Source organism: Aricia agestis, chromosome 9 (assembly GCF_905147365.1).
Source record: "Aricia agestis chromosome 9, ilAriAges1.1, whole genome shotgun sequence".
Lineage (NCBI taxonomy): Eukaryota > Metazoa > Arthropoda > Insecta > Lepidoptera > Lycaenidae > Aricia > Aricia agestis.
Genome location: NC_056414.1, coordinates 12,285,206 through 12,309,807, shown reverse-complemented (window position 1 = coordinate 12,309,807; position 24,602 = coordinate 12,285,206). Strand labels below are relative to the sequence as shown.

The following is a 24,602-nucleotide window of genomic DNA, read 5'->3' as shown; positions in this document are numbered from 1 at the left end:
ATTATGTACATACCTAGTACATGGTAAGTAACAACTTCAAAAGATTTTTGTTATCACAGAAAAAATTCTCAACGATTTATATAAATCGACTTAGCGAGCTCCTTAATGGCTCTACATTGTATTATGTTTTTTTTAATTTTTTGGTTACAAAAGTTTGGTTGTGGAACAATTTGATCGAAGTTTTTAAACTTAAGTTTTAAACTAAATAGGGTCTCCAAAGCTCTTGTCACTTGAGACGCAGATGTGAGTATTATTGTGCATGTAGCCGAAATGATAACGCAAGTGCAATTTTTAAGTCACATCTTTGCATCCATGACAATCTCATCCGAGTGCCACTGGATCCTCGTATGGACCAAGAGCCCGCGACGGCCAGACTTTCCTCAGTTTCGTAAAGCTAAAAGTTTACCTGTTTGTGGCCTTTACAGAGGTAAGAACGACCAGCAACTATGGAGAATCGATCGTGATTCGCGGTTACTTTAGGAGGTATCCAGTTCTGAAGATCTACCTGACCTTCCAGAAAGAGTAAAGCTCAATTTCATAGCTTATATTCTTTGTGGTATGTGGAGGAATCTGGTCTTCCAAAGCCGGACATTTTTGACAGTTGCTTCCCACTGCTAGGCACCCTCAAAGTCTAATACTTTAAGAAAGTTTAAGGGTGTCTGGCAGCTGTCAAAAATGTCCGGCACTGGAAGACGAGATTCCTCCACTTACCGCGAAGAATATAAGCTATGAAATTGACCTTTACCCTTTCTGGAAGGTCAGGTAGACCTTCAGAACTGGGTACCTCCTAAAGTAACCGCGACCGAAACTCCATAGTTGCTGGTCGTTCTTACCTATGCAATGTAAAGGCCACAAACAGGTAAACTTTCAGCTTTACAGAACTGAGGAAGGTCTGGCCATCGCAGGTTCTTGATCTAGTAGATAGTTTCTCAACCTTATTTTGCTCACCACCCACTTTTAGAATATGTTTTTTTCCACAGCCCTCCATCTTAATTTTACTTACTTACTTTTTTTACATCTGTCGCGGATTTAAAACAGCTATTGCCACGATTATATTTAAACGTAAGATCATTATAGTCGTAAGATAGGAATATGACCCCTACCTTATTTCTGAGTTTAAAATGAAGAATGAAAGAAGAATGTTTCAATGGGAGCAATTAAAACGCATGCTTAGTATATTGAGGAATATTCTTTTTGACATTTTTGATAAAAAAATGATTACAATACCTAAAATAACGAAAATAAAACGATATTAATTTTTATTTTACTTTAGTACGTGATTAGCTTGATTTTTTTTGCCTTTTTAGACTATATTTTTTAATCTACCCATGCCCCATCTGCGCCATCTCAATGCTCCCTAATTTTCTCTGGGTCTTCTACTGCCCCCCTGAAAGTCAAGGGGGCGTTATCGCCCCAATGAGTTTCTAAAATACTTAGTAACATACAATATCATTGTATCGCCCACGTTAAGAACCTATGATCTAGTAGATTTATATCTACATAAAATGTGTTTTCCAAATGCAGTAGATACTAGAGCGCATTATGCGGTATATGCAGTGCAATGTCTCAACCACAGCAACGCTTCCAATGAAGCATATTTTAAAGAACACTTCTTAATAAGAAGACAAGCTCTTTTTTCGCTCACATATTCGTCTGTCGATACAAACTACAAACTTTTTTCGACTTTATATCGACACGAATATGTGAGCGAAAAATTAGCGTAAACAAGTACAAAATGTGGACCGCAACCTCATGCTACATCGCGGCAGTACGCTTTGATAACACAATCAACGTTATACATTTGTGTTTTCATTAAATATAATATTATATTCCTCAGTCCTCTATCAAACCGACAAAAGTTATGAAACAGCGTTGATAAATAGGTTTTTGATCATAACAATTTTACTTACTGTTATCAAGTTGATACTATGTGTATAATGAACATGTGAATTATGATGTCATACTAACAATATAACCTATAATTTATTTTTGCAACCATTTTATTCCAAATTAAAACCAAATACTTGCATTGAAATCATTTTGTTACGGGTGTTTGGCAAATTATAGTTTTTCATACATTCCATGTCATTTCTATGAAATATAGAGAAACGAAAAAAATTTAAACACCATTAGCAAAATGTTGCTAATGGTGTTTAAATTTTTTTACTTTATTAAAATATTATGTATTACCAATTTTCGGAACACAAACATAGCTTTAATTAATCATTTTCAGAAAATGTCTTTTTATTCGCCTTTTATCGATAATCGATAAACTGAAAAACATGACTCTTCCTGACATCTATTGGCGAATAATAATACTATTTTGTTGGCAACTAATTGTTTTAACGACCAGCAGATGGCGTTATTAAGTAACACGAAGTCAATGAGTGTTTGCTATAGGTACCGAGCAAAGCTCGGTCATCCAGGTACTTATTATAAAACAAAGTCGTTTTTTTCACCTTATGTCCCTTTGTTCCCTTTAATCTTTAAAACTACGCAACGGATTTTGATGATTCTTTCAGTGTTAGATAGCCCGTTTATCGAGGAAGGCTATAGGCTATATTTTATCACGCTAAGACTAACAGGAGCGAAGAAATAGAGGAAAATGTGGAAAAAACGAGGAAAATAATTTGAACGCGCTGATCTCAGGAACTACTGGTCCGATTTGAAAAATTCTTTCAGTGTTAGATAGCCCATTTATGGAGGAAGGCTATAAGCTATATTTAATCACGCTAAGACTAATAGGAGAATGTGGTAAAAACGGAGGAAATTATTTGAAAGGGCTTATCTCGCGAACTACTGGAGCAATTTTTATGTTATTTGGCACAGATAAGAAGTAGACCACGTGAAGGATCATAGGGTATCGATTTTAATAATTTTTTCAGTGGCAATATATTTTATACCCGTGCGACGCCGGGGCGGGTCGCTAGTTTATTAAAACTTAATTACATACTAGATACCTCCTAAAAATCTAAAGAAAAGTAAATAGCTGGCGCTGAGTTAACGTTTACTAGTTATATTGTTCAAGATTATAAATGTTGATATACCAATTATCAATAATAATTTCATCCAGTTTAAGTGTTCTCAAATTAGTACATTTGAATGGCGGTGAGGAATTCATCTCGAAAGCAAAAACGAAACATTTACGTCTCTACGTTGGCTGTACTCCAAAACGTTGGAACGATCCCCACACTCTTGGTGTCGTGTCCTACCTTAGCGTTCTCAAGTATTCGTGATGTAAAGGAAATTGGCCAAATCTATTTACAGAAGATATTAACGTGTGATAGAAAATGTGGTACACACTTAGCACACTGCCAGCTATTTATCTTGACTGTACTACGAGTAGAGCGAAACGAGCAATTAGAAGTTATTGTTTCACTAATGCGCTTGGCGTCCACCACCATTACGAAAACATACACTCAGTGGAATCGTCGTTTTAGGGTTCCGTAGTCAACAAGGAACCCTTATAGTTTCGGTCTGTCCGTCCGTCCGTCTGTCTGTCCGTCTGTCTGTCCGCGGTTTTACTCAGAGACTATAGAGTATAGGGCCTATCAAGCCGTAGTTCGGCATGAATGCACATCTTAATGATGCCGACAAAATGGTAACATATAAAATCTTAAAAAAATATTACTTTACCTCCCCTACATAAATGCGGGGGTGATTTTTTTCGCGTCTACCCCACCGTTTTTATTTTTTCACACCACAGGTTTTATAAAAATATTACGAGTATTCAAAGATCATTTTCCGATTTAGGAATCCATTTGTGAAATATGATGTTTTAAAGTGGAAAAAATCGTTAAGAGTCCAGTGCCCTTCTACAAGCTAAACGGTTGTTTCTGGAAATGTGAAAAAATTCACGGGAGTAGGAAATATTAGTTGATCAACTAAAAAAATGTATTCGTAGAAGTACAAAGGAACTTTTCGTTCCAATTCCAACGTAACTGAGATGATGTTGTTAGTAGTCTGAAACACGTAATCTGCATTCATTGACAAGAATTATCAAAAACTAGCGGTAATACGGAACTCTATATTGCGCGTGGCGCGACACGCACTTGGTCGGTTTTTTAATTATAGACAAATTGTACATTTACATTATTTTCATCGTTTATGGTAAGTTAAATGTGATTGTTGATATTATTCTTAAATTTTGAATAAGAATAAAAAAATAATAATAAAGAAACAGATAAGTATTACAATAACAGCCATTGCTTATAATGTTATTATTTTAGTTAGATTTTATCCATTAAAATCATTTATCTTAATACGATGAGCTTGATGTCCTGTATCTAGGGAACTATAAACATAACCTAACTACAGAATAGAATAGAGCCTACATTACAAAATCAGACACCCGTCAAACAGTTTAGTTTACAAAATGTTTAATGCTAATCGTAGTTTTAATGCTGATGCATAGTTACAGTAAAATGAACAAGTTATGTATTACTAGGCCCGGTCTCCGGTAATGACGCAAACACTTGATTCAGTGCAAACTACGAAGGTTTAATTTGCTAACGTCATCCTCTCCCACTTAAGTAAACCCTAGTGAAAATAATAATATGGCGTATTATGTTCATACTTTGTATTGGTATCGCAGATTTAAGATTTATCTGGACATTAATGGCACATTTTGCTGTAGGTATTATTTTTTTTGACTTAAACACTTTGTACTGAACTTACTGACTGCGCGAAACTTAATTCATAATATTTTTCCGCATCAAATTACAGAACATTGCTCAAGTTAAATATTCTGATGACAAAAATATTTACTTGAATCGACTCGTATTAAATAAATATTATGTTAGATACAGACTTTCATACGCTTAACTTTTGTGCGATAATGTAATAATTTATTAAATGCATTCCTACATCTTATATTATATGGTAATTATTACATTTTACATTTGTAAATCTTCACTAACCAATGAAAAGTCATAAATATTATACAGTTTCAGCAACTAAATATAATACATAAAATTCCACTGACATCGCGACTTACAACGGCAAATAGTTATTTATTTGGTCAAGTGGTGTTCACAGTGACTTAATGTGGCTGAGTCATGAATATTATTGTCTCAATCACACATGTTTCATTTGCTCATAACATTTGCTAGTGAATGACGTTATCTTTAAAACAGGTAGGTATTTGACACCATATCGGCTGTAGTTTCAAGTTTTGACGTGGGAGAGCCATGCTTCGGCACGAACGGGCCGGCTCGACCGGAGAAATACCACGGGCTCACTTGCGCTGTGTTTCGAGGAAGTGAGTTGAGTTTATTGGAGGCCTAATACCCTACCCTTTTCCCTTCCCTACCCTCCCCTATTCCCTCTTAAAAGGCCGGCAACGCACCTGCAGCTCTTCTGATGCTGCGAGTGTCCATGGGCGACGGAAGTTGCTTTCCATCAGGTGACCCATTTGCTCGTTTGCCCCCCCTATTTCATAAAAAAAAGAATATATTTTCCTCTTTTTAAGTTTCTGTGATTCAGTTTCGGAACTTTAATAGTTTCGTCATGTCTATCAATATGCGTCTTTGGCTCTGTGAATTGAGAAAGGTAATTGTTTAAAAAAATGAATATTTTCTCTTCATACATTTAATTTTAAAAAGCAGAAACCATTGTACAATTAAATTATATTATTATTAATAATAACTCGTTCATTTTGTCGCGTCAATACCTAGTATCAGTTAGGTCTAAAAGCGGACAGCGTATTTACTTAAATTGCCTCTACCAACGACCACAGGTCATATTATGTCAGTATATTAAAAAGGTTATCAGTTTTAATGTAAACCATTGGATAGTGGATACGTTTGCTTCAATTAGAACGGTCGGAAACAAAACAACACGCTGTAATGTAACATTTACTATTTTTTTTAGCTTCTTACTCTATTTTTTGAAAACTATAAAATTGGTGGGACAATCTAATTCGTGATAGGTGGCGAATTGCGTTGTAGAATGAATAAAGAATTTTGTATTAAGTGACTCAAACGATGAGGACTGAGGTTCTAATTCTCGGAATTTCTTTGCTTTTATTTTTAATTAAAATTAATAAATACTTACTACCAGTAATTTTCAAATCGTTTAATGTTTTTTTTTGCTCTTGACGTGCCTAGTGATTTAAATGGACTTTAATCTTTAATCTTGCTTAATAGGTTGGGGAAAAAGTCTTTTCGCATTTTATGACAAATTCATACATACTATGTATGACTTTGTCATAAAATATCTTGGAATATACCAGTTGTATCTGGCTGATTTTGGTATCATTAAAAAGTTTTAACTTTACAGAAGACAATTCTAAATTCAAATTAGGTAAATGTGAGATTTTCATTTGTTTTTCTTATTGTTAAAATGAGTGATTCTAATGAAGAAATCGATACATTTTAAAATTTTATTACAAAAAAGGTAAAAATGCAACACAAGCCGCGAAAAAAATTTGTGATGTTTATGGGCCTAATGCAGTATCTGTGAGAGAAGCGCCTAGTCGCCCTGTTACGGACAAAACTGATGCCATTTTTGAAAAAGTGGAGCTAGATCGGCATATTAGTAGTTACGATGTAGCTGAAGAACTGGGGATTGACCACAAAACGGTTTTGGCGCATTTGAAAAAAGCTGGGTACACAAAAAAGCTCGATATTTGGGTGCCTCATGAGCTCACTGAATGAAACCTAATGAACCGTGTACTCATTTGTGATTCTTTACTACGACGTAATGAAACCGAACAATTTTGAAGAAGCTGGTAATTGGTGATAAAAAATGGATTACGTACGACAAGAACGTACGAAAAAAGATCGTGGTCAAAGGCCGGTCAGGCTTCACAGACTGTGGCGAACCCAGGTTAACTCGCAACAAGGTGATGCTGTGTGTGTGGTGGGATTGGAAGGGCATTATTCTTTATGAGCTGTTACCGCCAGGCAGGACCATCGATTCTGAACTGTACTGCGAACTGATGAGATTAAAGCAAGAAGTTGAAAGAAAGCGGCCGGAATTAATCAACAGGTGTGTGGTTTTTCACCATGATAACGCTATCCTCACACATCTTTAGCCACTCAGAAAAAATACGGGAGTTTGGCTGGGAGGTGTTAATGCATCCGTCGTATAGTCCTGACCTTGCACCTTCAGATTTCCACCTGTTTCGGTCGCTGCAAAATTCCTTAGGCAGTGTCTGCTTGACATCACAATTTGATCATTTTATGCCAATAATCGTGAATTAAAAATTATGAAGTGACTGAGTATGTTATGCCTATTTTACCAGGTAACTTACTACGAATTTATTGAGTAATACCTACGTTCCCAGGTAAAATAAAATGTATGAGTATGAGGAGTATCACTTTATTTTTGGTTTCTCCTCTATACATTTTTAGCTGAAGAAAATTATAAAACCATTTAAGTAATGAAATACTTACATTTTTTTTGTTCTAAAAGGCATACCTAGAAGATAATATTTGATGTGTCTGATAATGCTAATTGGTAAAATATTTTATACACACCACAAGAACTTGCCTAAAATGGAGATGGTATGACCCATTGCAACGCGTCACCTCAGTGGTCAGGCTAGTCAGTTTGTTGATGACCTGGTTACGAGGAAAGCCCGGCTGAGTTGGAGTGGGGAGGGAGAGGAGAGCTGACTAATTTTACATGATATACATTATAAGACGGTTACTGCGACCATTCGAAAGTATGCTCACTCGTGCGTCTTCAAATATTTATCGAAACATTAATTTTATCGCTCTTTTGTTTTATGCCGTTCGAGTCGTCCGAATTCTTGCATGTAAATTTTTATGCGTCAGTATTCTGAATACCTAATAACAGTCGTCAACGACCTAAAAATCAGCGAATGTAGACGTTGCTATACGTTGGTAGGTAAATACTGCGTTCATTTCAACGGCTCGCTACTAAGACGGGTTTCCCGCCCACGCGACATTCTGGCGCCGGACCGGACCAACACATTTACTCTATCGCTACGTTTCAAACGCTGATGTTAATAAAATGTTCTGATGAATACTATAATATGTAGTTTATGGGCATGTTATGGTTTTACTTTTACACTCTTTGAGTATTTGTTGGAAATAAAAAGTTTTATACGAATATATAATATCAGCAACCGCACTTTCAAGGTCTCGATATTGTGACGTGGCTATTCAGCAACAGGCGAGAATGCCAACGAAACAACGCAACAAGTGCTTTGTGCCCCACTGCTACCGCGTTCAACCTAGCATTGGCTAATAACTGCTTCTATGTGACATGGGGCTAATTAAAATATTGATTGATCATTGGTCAGTTATGCAAACGTTGTTAACTATAAATAGGACAGCAAAAAAGCTATAAGACTTTTTAAAATATGTACTAGTAGAGCGGGACCTAATCCTTTACGATGTAATTTTGCTGCGCTACAATACCTACTAGGTAATGTATTCGCTATTGCAAATTAGACTTATCTGTGAAATAATTGATAAGACTAAATTAAAAACAGCCGCTTACGTTATACTTTAACATACACACACTACTACATTTCCAGGGCAAAAATCAACAGTCGACGGCAGCTATAGGCATAGCGCGTGCGTCATCGCATTCACATTGCTGATAAGCACATAAAATTATCATCGCAAATAATTTGTTTATACATTCATAATATCTTACTCTGATAATAGAGGAGACTCGCGGCTAGGAATATGAATTTGAGGTAAAACGTTATGTCCACAATGACGTGATCGGACTTCAGAGTCTGCAAGAAAACGTAAATGAAAACTGATAAAGTGGTCTTATTGACACCAACATCACGTTAGAAATAAATAGGAAAATATTTCAAAGCCAAGATTCTAAAGTTATCCTAGTTATATTTGCGACTACCAAATATTTAGTAATTACTAAATCATAAATGGCATAGAATTATTAAATACCTTATTAGTTAAGTATTATGCTACCGACTAGATTTTAGTATCTTTTGGTGACTGCTGATTTTTGATAAAGCATGATAAAATGAATGGCTAGTCGTTAGTACACGTTCTAGTCGAGCGCAACCGTTACGAAATCAACGCTGCATGAAAATTACACACAATTATTGTGCTACCGAGTACCAACCTACCAATAATATTACAATGGTTCTTATATACCTACTATATAGTATTATGTACTTTACGATTATTATAAGCGATGTTGAGATAAAACTGTATAATATTAATTATTAACAAATTGCAATTAATCATTTTAATAATATTATGTTACTAGTAATAAAGAAAAAAATAATTGTAATGACAAACGTTGCACGGTGTACTAATTTAGTATCGCTATAACATAATCTAAAAGATGGTAATGTTAAAGTCCGTGCATAGATACGTATAAAATATAAATAGATTACGAAGAGCAACCGATCCGGTTGCGACGAAGGAAGGAGATAGATACAACGCGCCATGAATCACTTCTCAGCGAGCGCGCACTCCGCAGGGCGGGAGGAGAGAGCTCGGCACCGCGCGGGACGGGGAAGTGTAGCCGACTGTCGAACGGAACGTAACGAACCGACGACAAAGTACAACTAAAAACAGTTGAACACTCAACTGCGGTGTGGTTGCGTGCGTTTTTTGTTTCTGGAATGTGCGTTCATACGATAGACATTTACGGCCAATTTGTGTTATAAATAAAACATAATCGTGTCAAAAATTGTTTTAGAATCATAGGAAAATAGTTTATTTCGCATCGGAGTGTTAGTGAGGACGAGTGACGACATAGAAGGTGTATGTGAGTGTGTGTGTGTCGTGGCGTGGATCGTCGCGCAAATATTAACGATGATTCACTTGCGCGCGGGTGAAATGCAGCCTATCGGACTTGTTGACATATGTTCAGGAGGCGTAAACAAATGATAATACCGAGATATCATGGTGGACTAATTCATTCTTACGCGGCCGGTAAGACACATTTTGATTATTTACTGTAGCGAGCTAGTGTGTTCTCTACAATTTATAATACGTAATTAATTAGTTTCCACTGAGCAGTAGCAGAATATAAGTAGTTTTCATTCGGATTACGTCCGATCGATGGGTCAAGGACTGAAATATCATAAGCGTAGTGTTTTGGATGAAAAAAAATAGTTTTTTCGACTTTAAACCATTGGATGTTGACTAAAATGTTTTCATTTTATTGATTAAATAGTTAAGATTATGAAGTTAGCAAGGCAAGCAAAATTTTGTATGAGTACAACAGAAACGAATTAAAAGCTTTAAAAAATAGCACACTATAAAATCTCCAAAATAAATCAACATTTTGTTAATGGCTGAATTAAGGTAAAATTTATGATGTTTTATTTCGGATATCGCTTTTGAATCGGTCACTTTATGCATTAATGTACATATTTTAAAACGAAACACTGTGGATAGTGCCGACACAGGCGTCGCCAGGGCCGCCTGGCTTGGCGCCAGGCCGGCGGACGGCCGACCGCCGGGATTCCTTTGTCTTAATCCAACTAGAAGGTGCATAACATCAACCTATACCTTTATATTCCTTATACAATAATTATTACTAGCTGCTGACCATACATAAAGTAAAAAATACTTGCTTAATGTTTACTTTTTTGTTATATATCTATATTTATAAACGTTTGTTTACGCTATCAAAAATACTAATGCTCGTATAATAGAAAGCACACTTTAGCATTGAACGGCACATACTCTGATTCAGACGGAGCGGTCGCCGTACAGCTGTGTGCGTAATGCGTATTGCGCTTATTTGCCCGCTCGTTAAATACGAACGGAGCGGCTTGCCTGTCTCCGGTTCTCGGAAATTATAACGCCTTCTTGGAACTCAGCAATGCAGCCGTCCACAAATGCTCAACTTATAGCTGAGGTCACCAGCGGTACGATTTCACGCTTACTCCGATTGTAACGACTTTAAAAACATTCCGTATTTGTTATATTTTTTTAGGTAATATCTGGTAGTTTTATAAACGAGAAAGTTATATTTTGCCTACTACTACTACTACTAATAGTACATACCACAACGTTTTTTGCCTTTTTATGGTCATTGTGGACGTAAATATACATAGATATCAACAAATGAATAGACGGGGATATCCTCGTTTCTAAAGCGCAAGTTCGAGATTACGTCACAGCCCACATTGATGTCATACACACTTTACACAACACAACATAATTATTATCACTCATATTGTTCCATACCGTATCACCTTATTTTCTGAAAGAAACTTTATTTTAAGCGCTGTAAAATTATGCAGCATTTTGTAAATTATGCACTGAAACAAAAAATATCGTACACGATATCGAGAAAAAATCGGCCAAGTGCGAGTTGGACTCGCGCACGAAGGGTTCCGTACCGTCAGAGTATCGAAAGGGAAAAAGGTGTTTTTGTATGGGAGCCCCCCTTTTTATATCTTAATTTTATTATTAAATATTAAAGTACTCATATAAATGAGGGTTTTGTGAAAATTTAAAGTGTCTACATGTTGCCACTGTGGATTACGAGCCAAAAAGGCCAAAAATCGTGTTTTTTGTATGGAAGCCCCCCTTATATATTATTTTGTTTTTAGTATATTTTGTTGTTATAGCGGCAACAGAAATACACAATCTGTGTCAGAAGTCTAGCTATAACGGTTCCTGAGATGCAGCCTGGATACGGACAGACAGACAGACAGACAGACAGACATCGAAGTCTCAGTAATAGGGTCCCGTTTTTACCCTTTGAGTACGGAACCCTAATAAATGAATCTTGAATAATATATTATTATAATTTACCTATATCATACAATTTTGACTTACATTAACGATATTCGTATTTTATGCGGGGCCTGTATATTTTGTGTGGTCAGACGTTATAGTTATCAATGAGGAGTTTCTTCAGATAAAATAAAAAACTGGCCAAGTGCGTGTCGGGCCACGCGCAACATAGGGTTCAGTAGTACCACTAGTTTTTAAGAAATTTTGTATGGTCAATGAATGTACATTTATAACGTGTTTTATACTACTAACAAGTAAAAACATCAATCATCATCTCAGTTACTTTCAAAGAAATTTGAACAGAACAGTTCCTTTATAGGTACTGCTACTACTTAGCCGTGATAGTTTTCCTTTTTAATTCAGCATATTTCCTACTCCCGTGAATTTTTTCACAACAACCTTTCGTTTAGCTGGTAGAAGGGGCGGGGGGGGGGAGAGACACTGGATTTTTTCCACTTTAAAACTTAATATTTCACAAATGGATCCCTAAATCAGAAAATGATCTATGAATACCCATCATAATTTTTAAAAAACCTATCCAACGATACATATATATATATGGATCCATATAATCCATAAAATATATATTTTTTTAAAGATTATTACAGCTTTGTAGGTCCTATAGTCTTTAAGCAAAACCGCGGACAGACAGAAAGACGGACCGGACAGACCGAAACTATAGGGGTTCCTTGTTGACTACGGAACCCTAAAAAAGCGGTTATTATATTGACTTAATTTATAGGAGTTTCATTTAACGAACGAATGGAATTAATTAGATTTTGTAAAAGCTAAATAAATAGAAACTTTAATTAGATGTCTAGTGTGTATTATTTAACGGAAGAAATGTGAAACTAAATTATAAAGTTTTATATAGTAACTTATTATATTTACTTTGCTATACCTTATCCCCCTTACTAATAAACGCTATATAATCTTTTAATAGTTATACAGTGTATTGTCTTCTTCAATCCAATTAAAAATGTTACTTGTGTGACAGGAACAAAACACTGTAAACTATTCAAAGTTTATACAACGTTTATTAGTAAGGGGGTAAATCTATACTGATATAATAATTGCGAAAGTGTGTGTGTCTGTCTGTTACCCCTTCACGCTTAATCCGCTAAACTGATTTTTATGAGATTTGGTATGAAGATACTTTGAGTACATATTTTTGCGCAAAAGAATTTCCGTTATTAATTAGTTCAAAATTTATAAAATCATGTATTATTATTATTTTCCAGGTACTCAAGTCGCGGGCAAGATGCCGTTGACACAAGAGAAACGTTTGGACTCAAATTTTTCCAACAACAATGACCAGAGCTACCTTCACAAGAAGTTTAAGAAGGCTTCTACGGTGCTTCCAGTGAAAGTCGAGGAAAGTAGGCAGTTGGAGACAAGTCTGGCACAAATAGGGTGTAATACATCTATTCCTAACGGCAGTATTGCATCTACGGACCCAGAAATAAATGTAATAAGAGAAAACCATACTATACAGAACACTGGATTGGAAAATAATGTACAAACTAATGATAGAGATGATAATAGTAGATTAAGTGATGTTAGTAATTTTGTTCAAGCAACTGGTAAAACCAGTTTTGCAGATGAATTTTTAAACAAGACTGAAAACCTCGAAAACGATTTTATAAAAGAAGCTTATAACAGTGGCGGAACAGGGCGATATGTTTGCCCATATTGTAAGTTATCATGTGCCAAGCCTTCAGTTCTTCAGAAACATATCAGAGCTCATACAAATGAAAGACCTTACCCGTGTAAGCCATGCGGATTTGCATTCAAAACAAAATCAAATCTCTATAAGCATAGGAGATCAAGGACACATGCTCTTAGATTACAGGGTGCTGATATTTCATCCGTTGTAAATGAAGAGGACTTATCAGGTGGATCCGAAAGTGACACCTCGACTCCTCCTATAATACAGACAGAAACAAGCTTGGAAACTGCAGTGCCAAGGCAGGAATATAGTAGACCCAATGATTTTTCTTCGCCAGAATTAAATAGTGATCACAACAATTCTTTCGTAAATTCCTTGTCCAATTATAATGACAACCCAAAATCAAAGGGAATTTATAAACCTAAGTTCAGGGCGACACTGTATCAAGGTAACGAAGAGAAAGAGAGAATTAAAAAGAGTATTTCTCACAATCCTGACTTTCTTACAGAACATATCTCAAAAATTATATCAGATAATGAGGCTATTGTTGATGTCATTGAAACACCGTTACAAAAAAAGTATGGAAAAATAAAACAAATAGCAGAAAGTAAACAATTATTGAATGAGATGGAAAATAAATCAGAGGCAACTCCCTTAAACTTAACTAAAACCAGCGCAGAAAAAGAATATGTTTGCAGAAAAAGATCTCATTCTGAAACATTTGCTCATATAATTAACGAAGAACAAAAACACCCACTTAACCCCGAGGGTTCAATCATTAAGGATTTACTGTTAAAAACAAAAGCAAATGGCCTGAGTTCCAGTAATAATGAAGTATTGGTAGAAGGCTTAGGTCCATTATACGTTTGTCCTTTATGCCAAATAGTATACAGAAGTGCAGAAAATTTAGAAGCCCATAAACTAAATTATTGCAAAGGGTATGCAGGAGCTACAAACTTTCAAAACGAGCCTAGGCCTCACAGACCTGAAAATGTGTTTGTAAGAAGTAATTCGATAAATGTAAAAATGCCAGAAACTCACATTTCTAGAACAAGTTCAATGTCCAAATCTCCACCATTAAGAAATAAACCAGACAACCTTGTTATATTGAAAACTGAGTGTAATGATGTAATCGCACCGTTGCCGTCACCCGGTCCTCTCTTAGGAAATACAAGACTTGTTGACACCAGAATCCCTGGAGAGATGAATAGAAAGTGTGATGCTATTAAAATAAAATCGAAAGACTGCAGTCCGAAAAGAAGACTTGAAAGTAGGTCTGAAACTTTTAGTCCAAGGGCATTAGATAATATGTCTCCTAGGTCGGCTGATTTATATTCTCAATCAAAACTGAGATGTTTAGATTCAAGTCCGGTATCGCTTAGATCACTCGAAGAAATGTCGCAACATATGAGGCATAATTCTACATCTCTACAAATGTTTGGAGGTGAGGTAAAAATTGTGGATCATTTGGGCAGCACTACTACGCTTAGAATAGAGCCAAGTAAGAGCCAATTATCACCGATTATCATTCAACAAAATTTATCGCCATCGAAATACGCCAATGACCCAGAAGCAAGCAGTATTGTAGTTCGTTCGGGATTGCATTCTGGCGGGACAATAGTACATAATCCACCTACACCAAAAGAAACAAGCACACCCCAAGTACAAACGCCAAGATCTACCCCCAATATGCATTCTGCAAACTTTTTGAGTATTCACGACTTCTCCCATTTCCAATTCCCGCCTCTTAGCGCTATAACAGCGTATAATCCCTTAACTTTACCACCGCTTAGTCCCACATCGTCTCCAAATGGGACATCTACTATATTGCATGGTGGTAAACTGATACCTCACGTACCTGGTATCCCTGGTCCAAATACTTCTAGTTTATTTGTTCCCAGCCCGTCTGGAACTAAAAACGAAACATTTAAATCTGTTACGAAACAAATATCAGAGGCTTCACGTGACATGCTGTCGCCATCAACCATACCGGGAAGGGGAAGTTCTGAATCATATGAGAGAGGACGGAAATCAAAAAGCCCAAATGTGAGAGTAGTAGACTCAGAAAAGTTTACTCAAAACAAACTCAATTCAGAAGTTAAACATGTTTCTACTATACCTCTAATAAAAATCAAGAATGTCGACGAACCAAGTATAAGCTCGATATCGCCTAACAATAATTCAAAAACTGTGATTACCAAACCGGATGCTGCGCTGAAAAGAAATGCAGACGGATTACTACGATCAGCTGTAGTAAAAGAAAATAATAGTTATCAGGTGAATAAATTTAGAAATAAAGAACTAAACCTGTCGTCAACAAGAACAGTTACAGAACTAAAATCAGAAAATGATATCAAAAATTTCAACTTTGAAAATTTAATAACCAAAGCAGAAATCTATAATAATCAAATGCAAACTTCTGGAGAAGTACAGAAACATCATAATGCTAATGAAACATCAGTGTCTTCGCCACAGAATGAGAGATCAGAAACATCTTACTTCCAAAAGAATGTCGTAACCAAAACTTCTACCGAGGATAGAAAGCCGAAGTTTTTACGGCCATCAACGTTGCCCTTAAAACCTGGTACTTTTACGCCAAAACGGCACCACGGTATAACACCAAACGCTAATACAATGCCATTAGTATCACCGGAAACTCCGAGACCAGCAAAAGCTTATGGTCAGTTATATTTAAATGGAAATGCATACACGTACTTAGGACTAAAGTGCTCCACTAAGGTGTTTTACTGTACTATCAACCGTCCGCAGCCGACTTATGTTCCGAATCAACATTTTCTTTCAATGTACAGCAACTGGCAGGTAATAGAATATTTTATCACAAACGTATCTATTACATTAAATCACAATTATTATACTAGAGGAATTACCTAATTGTTATCTTGTTTACAGTTATTATCAGATCTGACGCCGGATCCGCTCGGTTTGTCAGCATCGTCTGCAATGTCCTTATATGACTCACGGCATCGACCACAAAATGTAGCCATGTCTGTTATTAAACAAGATCTTATATTGACTCATTCTTCACAATGGAAAGCCACTAAGGATTTAAAACAGGTAAACACAAAATATATACTTTTACTATAACTAGAGATAGCCCAAGGGTCGAAATTCGACCTTAGTTTCCACGACATTAGGACTATAATTACCTATATTTTGTAAAAAAATATTGACTTCATCATATACATATTTTTCAACTCTAGTCTCTGGAACTCAGTTGATCTCAGACTGGCCGTGTAAGCATTGTCTAATAGTATCTAAGATTCAATAAAAAAACTATAATCCATTTTCAATTTATCACCTTGTTGTCAACAGACTTCAACCATAAATAAAAGAGTATAATTCGTATGTATAGGCTTGTCACTCGAAAATCTGTAATTTTTCCTAGTGTGTGTGTTGTAGTGTGTATATTGTTTTATTTGTTAAAAAAATGTATGATAAAAGCATAATTTCATAATAATATTAGATGCACTCCTTCGCCATATAAACTATAACTGTGCAAAATTTCATTCACCTACGTTTCCTCATTTTTCGTCAAAAGGGATACAAAGTTTTTGTCTCACATATTAATATAAAGATATTATGTAGCCTGTAGGCAATACATTAATTAGTAAATTGTTTTTTTTTTGTTTTTGCCGTTTCATTAGGGTAGTTTTCTTAATTAGACTTATCTGAAAATACCGAGCATAAAAATGAGCTATGGGGTTTTGATATGTTATTGACTAATCCAATGATTGTTTTATATTTTCAGACTGTACATACTTTGGATGCTAAATCTGATGACCCGAAAAATATGTCAGATAATAATTTACCCAAGAAGGAGTTAGCGGGAGGCTTTGAAAGCAATGAGGAATATACGTACGTACGTGGTCGCGGCAGGGGGCGTTATGTTTGTTCAGAATGTGGTATTCGCTGCAAAAAACCATCCATGTTAAAGAAACATATACGCACTCATACAGACGTACGACCTTACACATGTATCCACTGTGTTTTCAGGTAATTATTAGTCACGCAATAATATACCACGAAAGTTATACATGACGCTGTAATGAAATTTTGATCCTTTAGCGTTGATAAACGAATTTTATACTTACTTTTGATGATGTCTTATATTTTCTGTGATCTGAAATCAGTGTGGAAGGTATTAACCAATAATCACACTGATTTCGGTGACAGTGGACGGTTTCATTGTATGCGCAGTACACAATATCACTCTCTTTACATTCATAACCCAAAGGGGCAGATAACCGACATGCGGGGGACTATTTACTCCATCCAAATAATGGACTACCTTTCTTTGAACCATTCAGGTGGATCTCCTCCTGTCCAAGGTGATCTACCTGCATGGTTCAAATAAGACCCAAAAAACAATTCCTGTATTCCAATGTATAATCGAGGGCGAAACTCTAACTAAACCACTAAATGCATAGACAAACAAAGTACTACTAGTCGCTAGATCGAGAAGTTTCAATGTTTAATCTAACCGACTTATTTTGCAGCTTTAAGACGAAGGGTAATCTTACGAAGCACATGAAGAGTAAAGCGCACTACAAGAAATGTTGCGAATTGGGAATAAATCCAAATGAAGGCAATGATGGTGAAAATATGGAAATGGCCCAGTGTTCCGGAGAAACTGACGACGAGACCGATTCTGATGGCGACGAGGGAAATGAAGGAGAAACAGAATCAAGCGGTAATAAAACTTTAAAATTATTTTAATTGCACAAGAATTTTCTGCTCTTATTTTTTCGTTAGTTCTTAGTGAAATTAAAAAATTAATAAAGCTTTAAAAATGCCTCCGAATCACGCACTTCCGTCTTTAATTCCAGATACGGAAATATATAAATCGCGGCTTCCCGAACACGAGGCAGCGCATTGTTTACTGTCATTGGGCGGAAATAGACCAGCAACTTCAGCGACGCCTGGACTCATAACCAGTGCTAGACCAACGACTTACCCTTACACGCCTATCGTTATGACAGATTCAGTCATAACCGAGACACCCTTGGATAACTCACAGTCGCTAAGGCCTAATGCGATCGATGCCAGGATAGATCCTGATAACGAACCGATGGATTTAAGTAAAAGCGACGTGAAAGTGAGTAGCAACATGTCAGAAATACCGACGGCTAGAGAATCTAGTGTCCTCGCATCCTTAGCCTCGAACACAGCAAAGTTACCGCAACAGCAAAGTCAATGGGCGAACGGTGAACCGATGCTCCATACTTATTTGACCGAACGAGCCTTGCTAGACACGAAAATCAAACAAAGTCAACTTACAAGTAATTTAAACAAGTTGAGAAAAATTGAGTTGGAAAGTTCAAATTATGAAGAAAACAAAAGCAAGGAAACCGTCCTCAATAGTGTCAGCATATCAAAACCCGCAATAGAAAATATTAAAAGCAAACCAATAGTGCCAGTCGAAAGTATAAAGTCCAACGAGTCCTTACAAATCTCAACATCAATTGTTAGTGAAACTAAACGAGCCCGGACGCCGAATAATCCGAATGCTGAAAATGCAAAACATGTAGTTTCCGAATATTTGAAACAGGCACGAATAAATCATATGAAGACACACGAGGATTCTCTATCTAATCATCATATAGATATGTCCAGTGACGAAAGTAATTGCGGTAAACCGTATTTAGAAGATAAAAAACTAGAAGACGGGGTCGACTGTAATATCACAAAGCCGGCATCTTCCGAATACGATTCGGTGGCATCCAAAGTCGTTATCGGCATGGGAGGGGTAGCTTTTAAGGTGAAAGGGAAAGACTTCGAAGGAACGTCATACTCCCCTGGGAAACTCATGGAGGATGGACGTAAAGTATGCGATTTCTGCAACAAAACATTTACGAAGCCTTCACAATTGAGATTACATCTCAACATCCACTACATGGAGAGACCTTTCCGGTGTAGCGTATGCGCGGTCAGCTTCCGAACGAGAGGACATTTACAAAAACACGAACGATCGGGCTCGCATCATAATAAAGTTTCAATGACATCGGCGTTCGGCGCCGCTACGACGTTCAATCCTAGACCCTTCAGGTGTTCCGACTGCAACATCGCCTTCCGAATACACGGGCACCTAGCGAAACACCTCAGAAGCAAAATGCACGTGATGAGACTCGAGTGTCTTTTCAAACTACCGTTCGGAACGTTCACGGAAATCGAGCGGGCCGGTCTGAGTTTAACGGATATCGATACGACGGACTGTGCCAGTTCGTTGGCGAGCTTGCAGTCGTTAGCGCAGAAGCTGCACGAGAAGGATCCGTCCAAACTGGAGTATAGGGAGCCGAGCGCGTTGATGACTTCCGGGAGGGAATCCTCCGAGGACGAGGAAGCGTCCGTCGGTGCGATGAGTTCGGAAAAGGGTGACAATGTGAGAGACAGTGACATGAAGACTATCGGAGGTAGTGAAATTCAAGAAACAGAGACGAGAGTTATTTATAGTGCCACAGATAATTAGTGCCAAAAGTAACTTAAGTAGTATGTTATTTTAATGTGCAATTTTGTTATTATTGTTTATACCGTTTAAGGTCTATCGTTCGGCCTGGGCTTTAACCCAGTGGGGTGTGAAAACGAAATCGTTCGCTTTAATTATATCGTATGAGTGAAAATTTTCAAAAATTATGTGACATTCTGTATCTTGTATATAACTCAAATTGATATCTTAACATAATTTTAACATTATTGTTATATTCGCTTCCAGTATAGGGGTTACTTATTGTTATTCGGATAGCTCTTTTAATTTTAATAGGATATTAAATTTGTTAAATATTCTTATATTTGTAAAAAGTGCAAAACGAAACTTGCGATAAAACATTTTCATTAAATGGGTATGGTCCACAACTAAGATAAAGAATGCTTAAGATATCAACGAAACATATTACAAGTATAAATTGTAGTAAAGTCTTGATAGAGTCTATATTAAGCCCTTTTGTATGTATTTTTGTAAAATATATACTTACTATATTGTATTTACACTGAGTAACTTCTACTTCCAAAAATTCTTTATCTTTTAAAGTAATTGGCATATCAATTTCCGTAAACGAATAGTAGGTAAAAGTAATCCTTGAAGAGTCTTCCATATCGAAAAATAGTACTTGTGCTAGATGTTTGTTTTATATGTTACTCTTCACTTGGGTAAATATTTGTACAATTTGTAGATATTTTCAAAGAATTTAGATTTATATAAATATTAACGTAATAATAATGTAAAATATGTTACAATGTAAGCCTCCTTTGCCTAAATATTTTATATATACATATTTTTGTTGTAGTAAGATTGTTGTCATTATTGTAGTCATAGATTTATGATGGTTTTTGCCACCGTTACAACCGATTGAATAATATAATCTATGATTGTAGCATTTCAAACAGTTAGTAAAACTAATTTAAAGTCAAGCCTTTTTATTTATATCTCGCCAACTTATTTAGTTTTTGCAGATGCAATGCAAGGAGTTGCATAATATTTTATTTGAAAATTTCTTCATCATAATGAACTAAATAGTGTAAGGTCATTTCGTCCAGGAAAAATTGTGAAAGAGGTTGGCGTGTAGTCTACCTACCTGTTTCAAACTTCTGGGAAAAATCACACAGGGGCAAACTCATTTATATAAATAACAGTTGGAAAATAGCAAATTTTAGATTATAATACTAACTTACGACACTTTAATAATTCCCTTCACTTAGGGGCATCGACAAACTTAAGTTTTTTACTCAATGGTTGGGGCCTGGGGGTGTCTATGGGCGACGTACGGTAATCGCTTTTTATTCGGCGATCCATTTGCTCGTTGCGTCTTATTTAAATATGTAATTGCCCGCTAGCTGATAAAGTTGTTGCGCATCGTGCAAATATTTTTTGTAGTGGTGTTACCCGCGGCTTATTAGGGAAAATCCCGCGTTGGAAACATGTTATTTCCAAGTTTGGTTAGGACAATGCAGGCTGATCACCTGATTGTCTGACAAGTGAGATGATCCATGCGTCGGATGGGCATGTAAAAAGTCGGTCCTGCGCCTGATCTCTCGCCAGTCGTGTCGGTCTTCCGTCCCACTGGGTTATGAGAGTAAAGGAATAGAGAGTGCTCTTGTGTACTGCGCACACACTTGGGCACTATAAAATTACTCCTGCGTACCTGGTCTGGTTTCAATGAAACCAGCCACCGTCACCGAAACCGGTGTGGGGAGTATTATTATTAGGGAAAATAAATTGTGAATTTTTCTCTGAGTAAAACATAGCCAATATGTTAATCCAAGATATCAACTAACTCCATAATTTAATACAATCACTCCAACCATTTGGTGTTTAAAGAAGTAACAAACATATTACACACTCACTAACTCTTGCCTTCATAATAACTTATATTATGAAGACAAGAGTTAGTGAGAATGTGATTATCCACTGTGTAAATATTTATTTATAAAAGGGGCTATAAATGACCTTACACTCCCAATCTATCTGAAGCTTATATTGGGATTACCCATTAGCGTATCTTAAACTTATACCTTGTACAACTGTATTTAAAGATTGATTACTTCACTCGAAAAATACAGTATTATAAATCACATATAGTGGGCATATAGAAGTAGATTTTAAAGGAACTTGAAATTTTACAAAATTGTTTAAAATTTAGTCTCTAGATAAAAACAAACTTGTCAAATATTTTCCGATTTATTGTATCATATAATACTTAACATATAAATGGATATCCTATAATGGTAAGATTAAAGTTAATGAAATTTTTCTTGGTTTTTTATTCCTCTTTTTCACCGAGCATCAAACACAACCACTGTTTTTTATATTAAGAAAATTAATTAAATCTTAGTTTTGATTTAGCTTTTGAGTCTAGAATTACGTGCAAATGCTAGCATGCATTGAAATTAAATACAGGCAAATGTATATCCAGGCAAAACTAAAAGAAAACATGGACCACTAACATCCCGATAGTTCAGGGGTCCCGCACACGGGCCACCGGCCAGTACCACAAAACGCCGCTACTGGCATATTTCCTGTAGTTTTCATACCACGATTGACGCTGGTGACCGACACACGCTAAAACGATTCACTTTACGACCAATAGACTAGCTTAAAATGGCGTTTGTGGATGTCGCGTGTGGCCCGTATGCGGCGACATAAGGACTGCCGTGTGAGAGATATATCCATTTTTTTTTAATGTTTATTGTGTCAAGCAGAAAAGCAGTTTAGTTTGCCCTTTATGATTTTATTGAACCGCATTCCGCTATTTTTAAAGTATCTGCTGCAGCAGATACTTTAAAAACATAAAGCTGTTAGTGTCTGGTTAGTAAAGTCTATAGCTTATTACTTATTTAGTAAGTTATTGTAGCTAGTCACAAGCATCACAAAATTGCATACAATATGCTGATTTCCAATGCCAAAGAGAATTAAAGTTCCACTAAAAAATTTGGGCTCTCTCAACTGAGATACAACCCTAATAAATAGTATATTTAAATAATAATAAACCTATAAGTCTATAATTATGCACAATAGTTATTAACTTTGTTAGTTCATTGATGAAAGTTGAAACATTAGAAGTGTGACCAATGGAAAGTCCCATAATATCAAAAGAATTAGTCTGTAGTACACCTGTGCAACTTTAGTTATTAAAATGCAATAAAAACCATAAATTATTGTGAACAATAGAAAAATAAGCAAGTTATAAAAAAGTATAAGAGAAGTTTAAAATGAGAAGCACGCCTCGTTCATGCCTGCATGCTTGTAAATAGTATATAGTTTTTTTATGTAAAAAAAGGATACACCTTTTAGTTCTTTTCTTGTACATAATCCTGTAACCACATTCTCTGCATCGAATGGGATCTCTTGGTTTAATTTCGTTTTCTCCGTGACATTCTGTAATAAAAACGATTACAAAATTTAATGAAAAATAACAAAGGGTTAACAATTTTTATGAGAATTAAAACGAATCTTTCCATGCCAAATTCATTATTTAAACAAATAAGATAATAATACATATATTACATTAATTATTGTATAGCCCGAACGTCTCCTAAACTATCATGATATTATTATTAAGTTCATAATAATAAAAGTTTGGTTATATTTTTATTTTTAGTAACAAAATACTACAATGGACTTACCTCCACAAACATAAATCATCGGAACTTTTGTTACTGATGACTCCTTATTTGTATCAGCCATAATTATTGTTGACACGTTTCAATTATCATCAAAAACAAAAATAAGATCTATCAAGTAAGAGCACCGTGTAAGTATTGGTTATTATTAGCACAGATTACTAGTATATTATTAATCAATTGTGAATATTGTGATAGAAATTTGACCAGAGTTTGAACTTTGACTTTGACATTTAACTAGGGCTACCAATCAAAATTTTACAAATTCCCATAAAATCCGAATCGAATTCCCCAATTATTATTATTTGTGGGACAAAAACTACGAATAATAAAAACTAAGGAAAAATAACTCTGTCAAAAAACATGTTCTACAATACTTGTCAAAAATGATTACTTATGGTACACATTTTAATACATTTGCAAATTGCAATATTTAGGTGGCCTTGAGCGGTATCAGGCTGGGGCATTTTCAAAAAAACGTGTACCCTTGCAAAAATATGTCTATATTTTTTAAGGTCATTTATTTACCTTTTTTTGAATGTCATATACAAGGAAAAATATTGAACTAATGGAATAAGTTAAAAAGAACGCTGAAAACGTTATATTATTCTGATATTATTGAAACAAAATCGAATTTTCGACGAAACAGATTCCGTTGTGCGACTAAATGTAAAATATAATTTAATACAAAAAAATACAGCAATAAATGGATTTCTTCGTTAATTTAATCTAGTGAAATGCATATTTAATTGTTTATTAAAAAAAATTTAGATAATTTCAAGGATCAACAAGAGTAGCAATTATTTTTAATCCATAGTGTGACTATGTGACCCAACCACTACGTTATTTTTCATTTTTTTACATGAGTAAGTAATATTTAACATATTTAAAGGAGTTTTTATAACACAAAAACCTTTTATTTAAACATTTTTATTGTTGCACTACTTATAAAAGTAAAAAATTCTTTGATTTCATAGATTTAACTTCAATAATTAGAGGGACGAACATCTCATAATCATAAAGATGTGTTCACATGTCTACGAATTCCTAAGTTATTAATGACATCGGATTATATGCACGATCAA

The 24,602-nt window shown here is 35.6% G+C and overlaps 2 protein-coding genes across 3 annotated transcripts in view; one reads left to right on the top strand and one right to left on the bottom strand.

The window, feature by feature from the left end:
* The window catches only part of LOC121730122, a 32,288-nt gene extending 11,480 nt beyond the window's left edge, over positions 1-20,808 (top strand). The window contains exons 1-6 of one of the 2 annotated variants that reach the window (XM_042118993.1): positions 9,425-9,893; positions 12,956-16,203; positions 16,294-16,458; positions 17,153-17,397; positions 17,901-18,094; positions 18,231-20,808. In XM_042118993.1, coding sequence (XP_041974927.1) covers positions 9,824-9,893; positions 12,956-16,203; positions 16,294-16,458; positions 17,153-17,397; positions 17,901-18,094; positions 18,231-19,870 — 5,562 coding nt within the window. In that variant the 5' untranslated portion in view covers positions 9,425-9,823 and the 3' untranslated portion in view covers positions 19,871-20,808. Of the gene's footprint in view, positions 1-9,424; positions 9,894-12,955; positions 16,204-16,293; positions 16,459-17,152; positions 17,398-17,900; positions 18,095-18,230 lie in introns of those variants that run through there. The other variant, XM_042118992.1, reaches the window with a different exon arrangement.
* A 1,251-nt stretch (positions 20,809-22,059) lies between these two features.
* On the bottom strand, positions 22,060-23,662 carry LOC121730151 (DNA-directed RNA polymerases I, II, and III subunit RPABC4). The gene is made up of 3 exons (XM_042119044.1): positions 23,521-23,662; positions 23,180-23,272; positions 22,060-22,193 (listed from the first exon to the last, which is right to left on the bottom strand). The coding sequence occupies exons 1-3, from the start codon at positions 23,579-23,581 to the stop codon at positions 22,171-22,173; spliced, it is 177 nt and encodes a 58-aa protein (XP_041974978.1). The 5' UTR covers positions 23,582-23,662; the 3' UTR covers positions 22,060-22,170.
* Between the last annotated feature and the right edge of the window lie 940 nt (positions 23,663-24,602).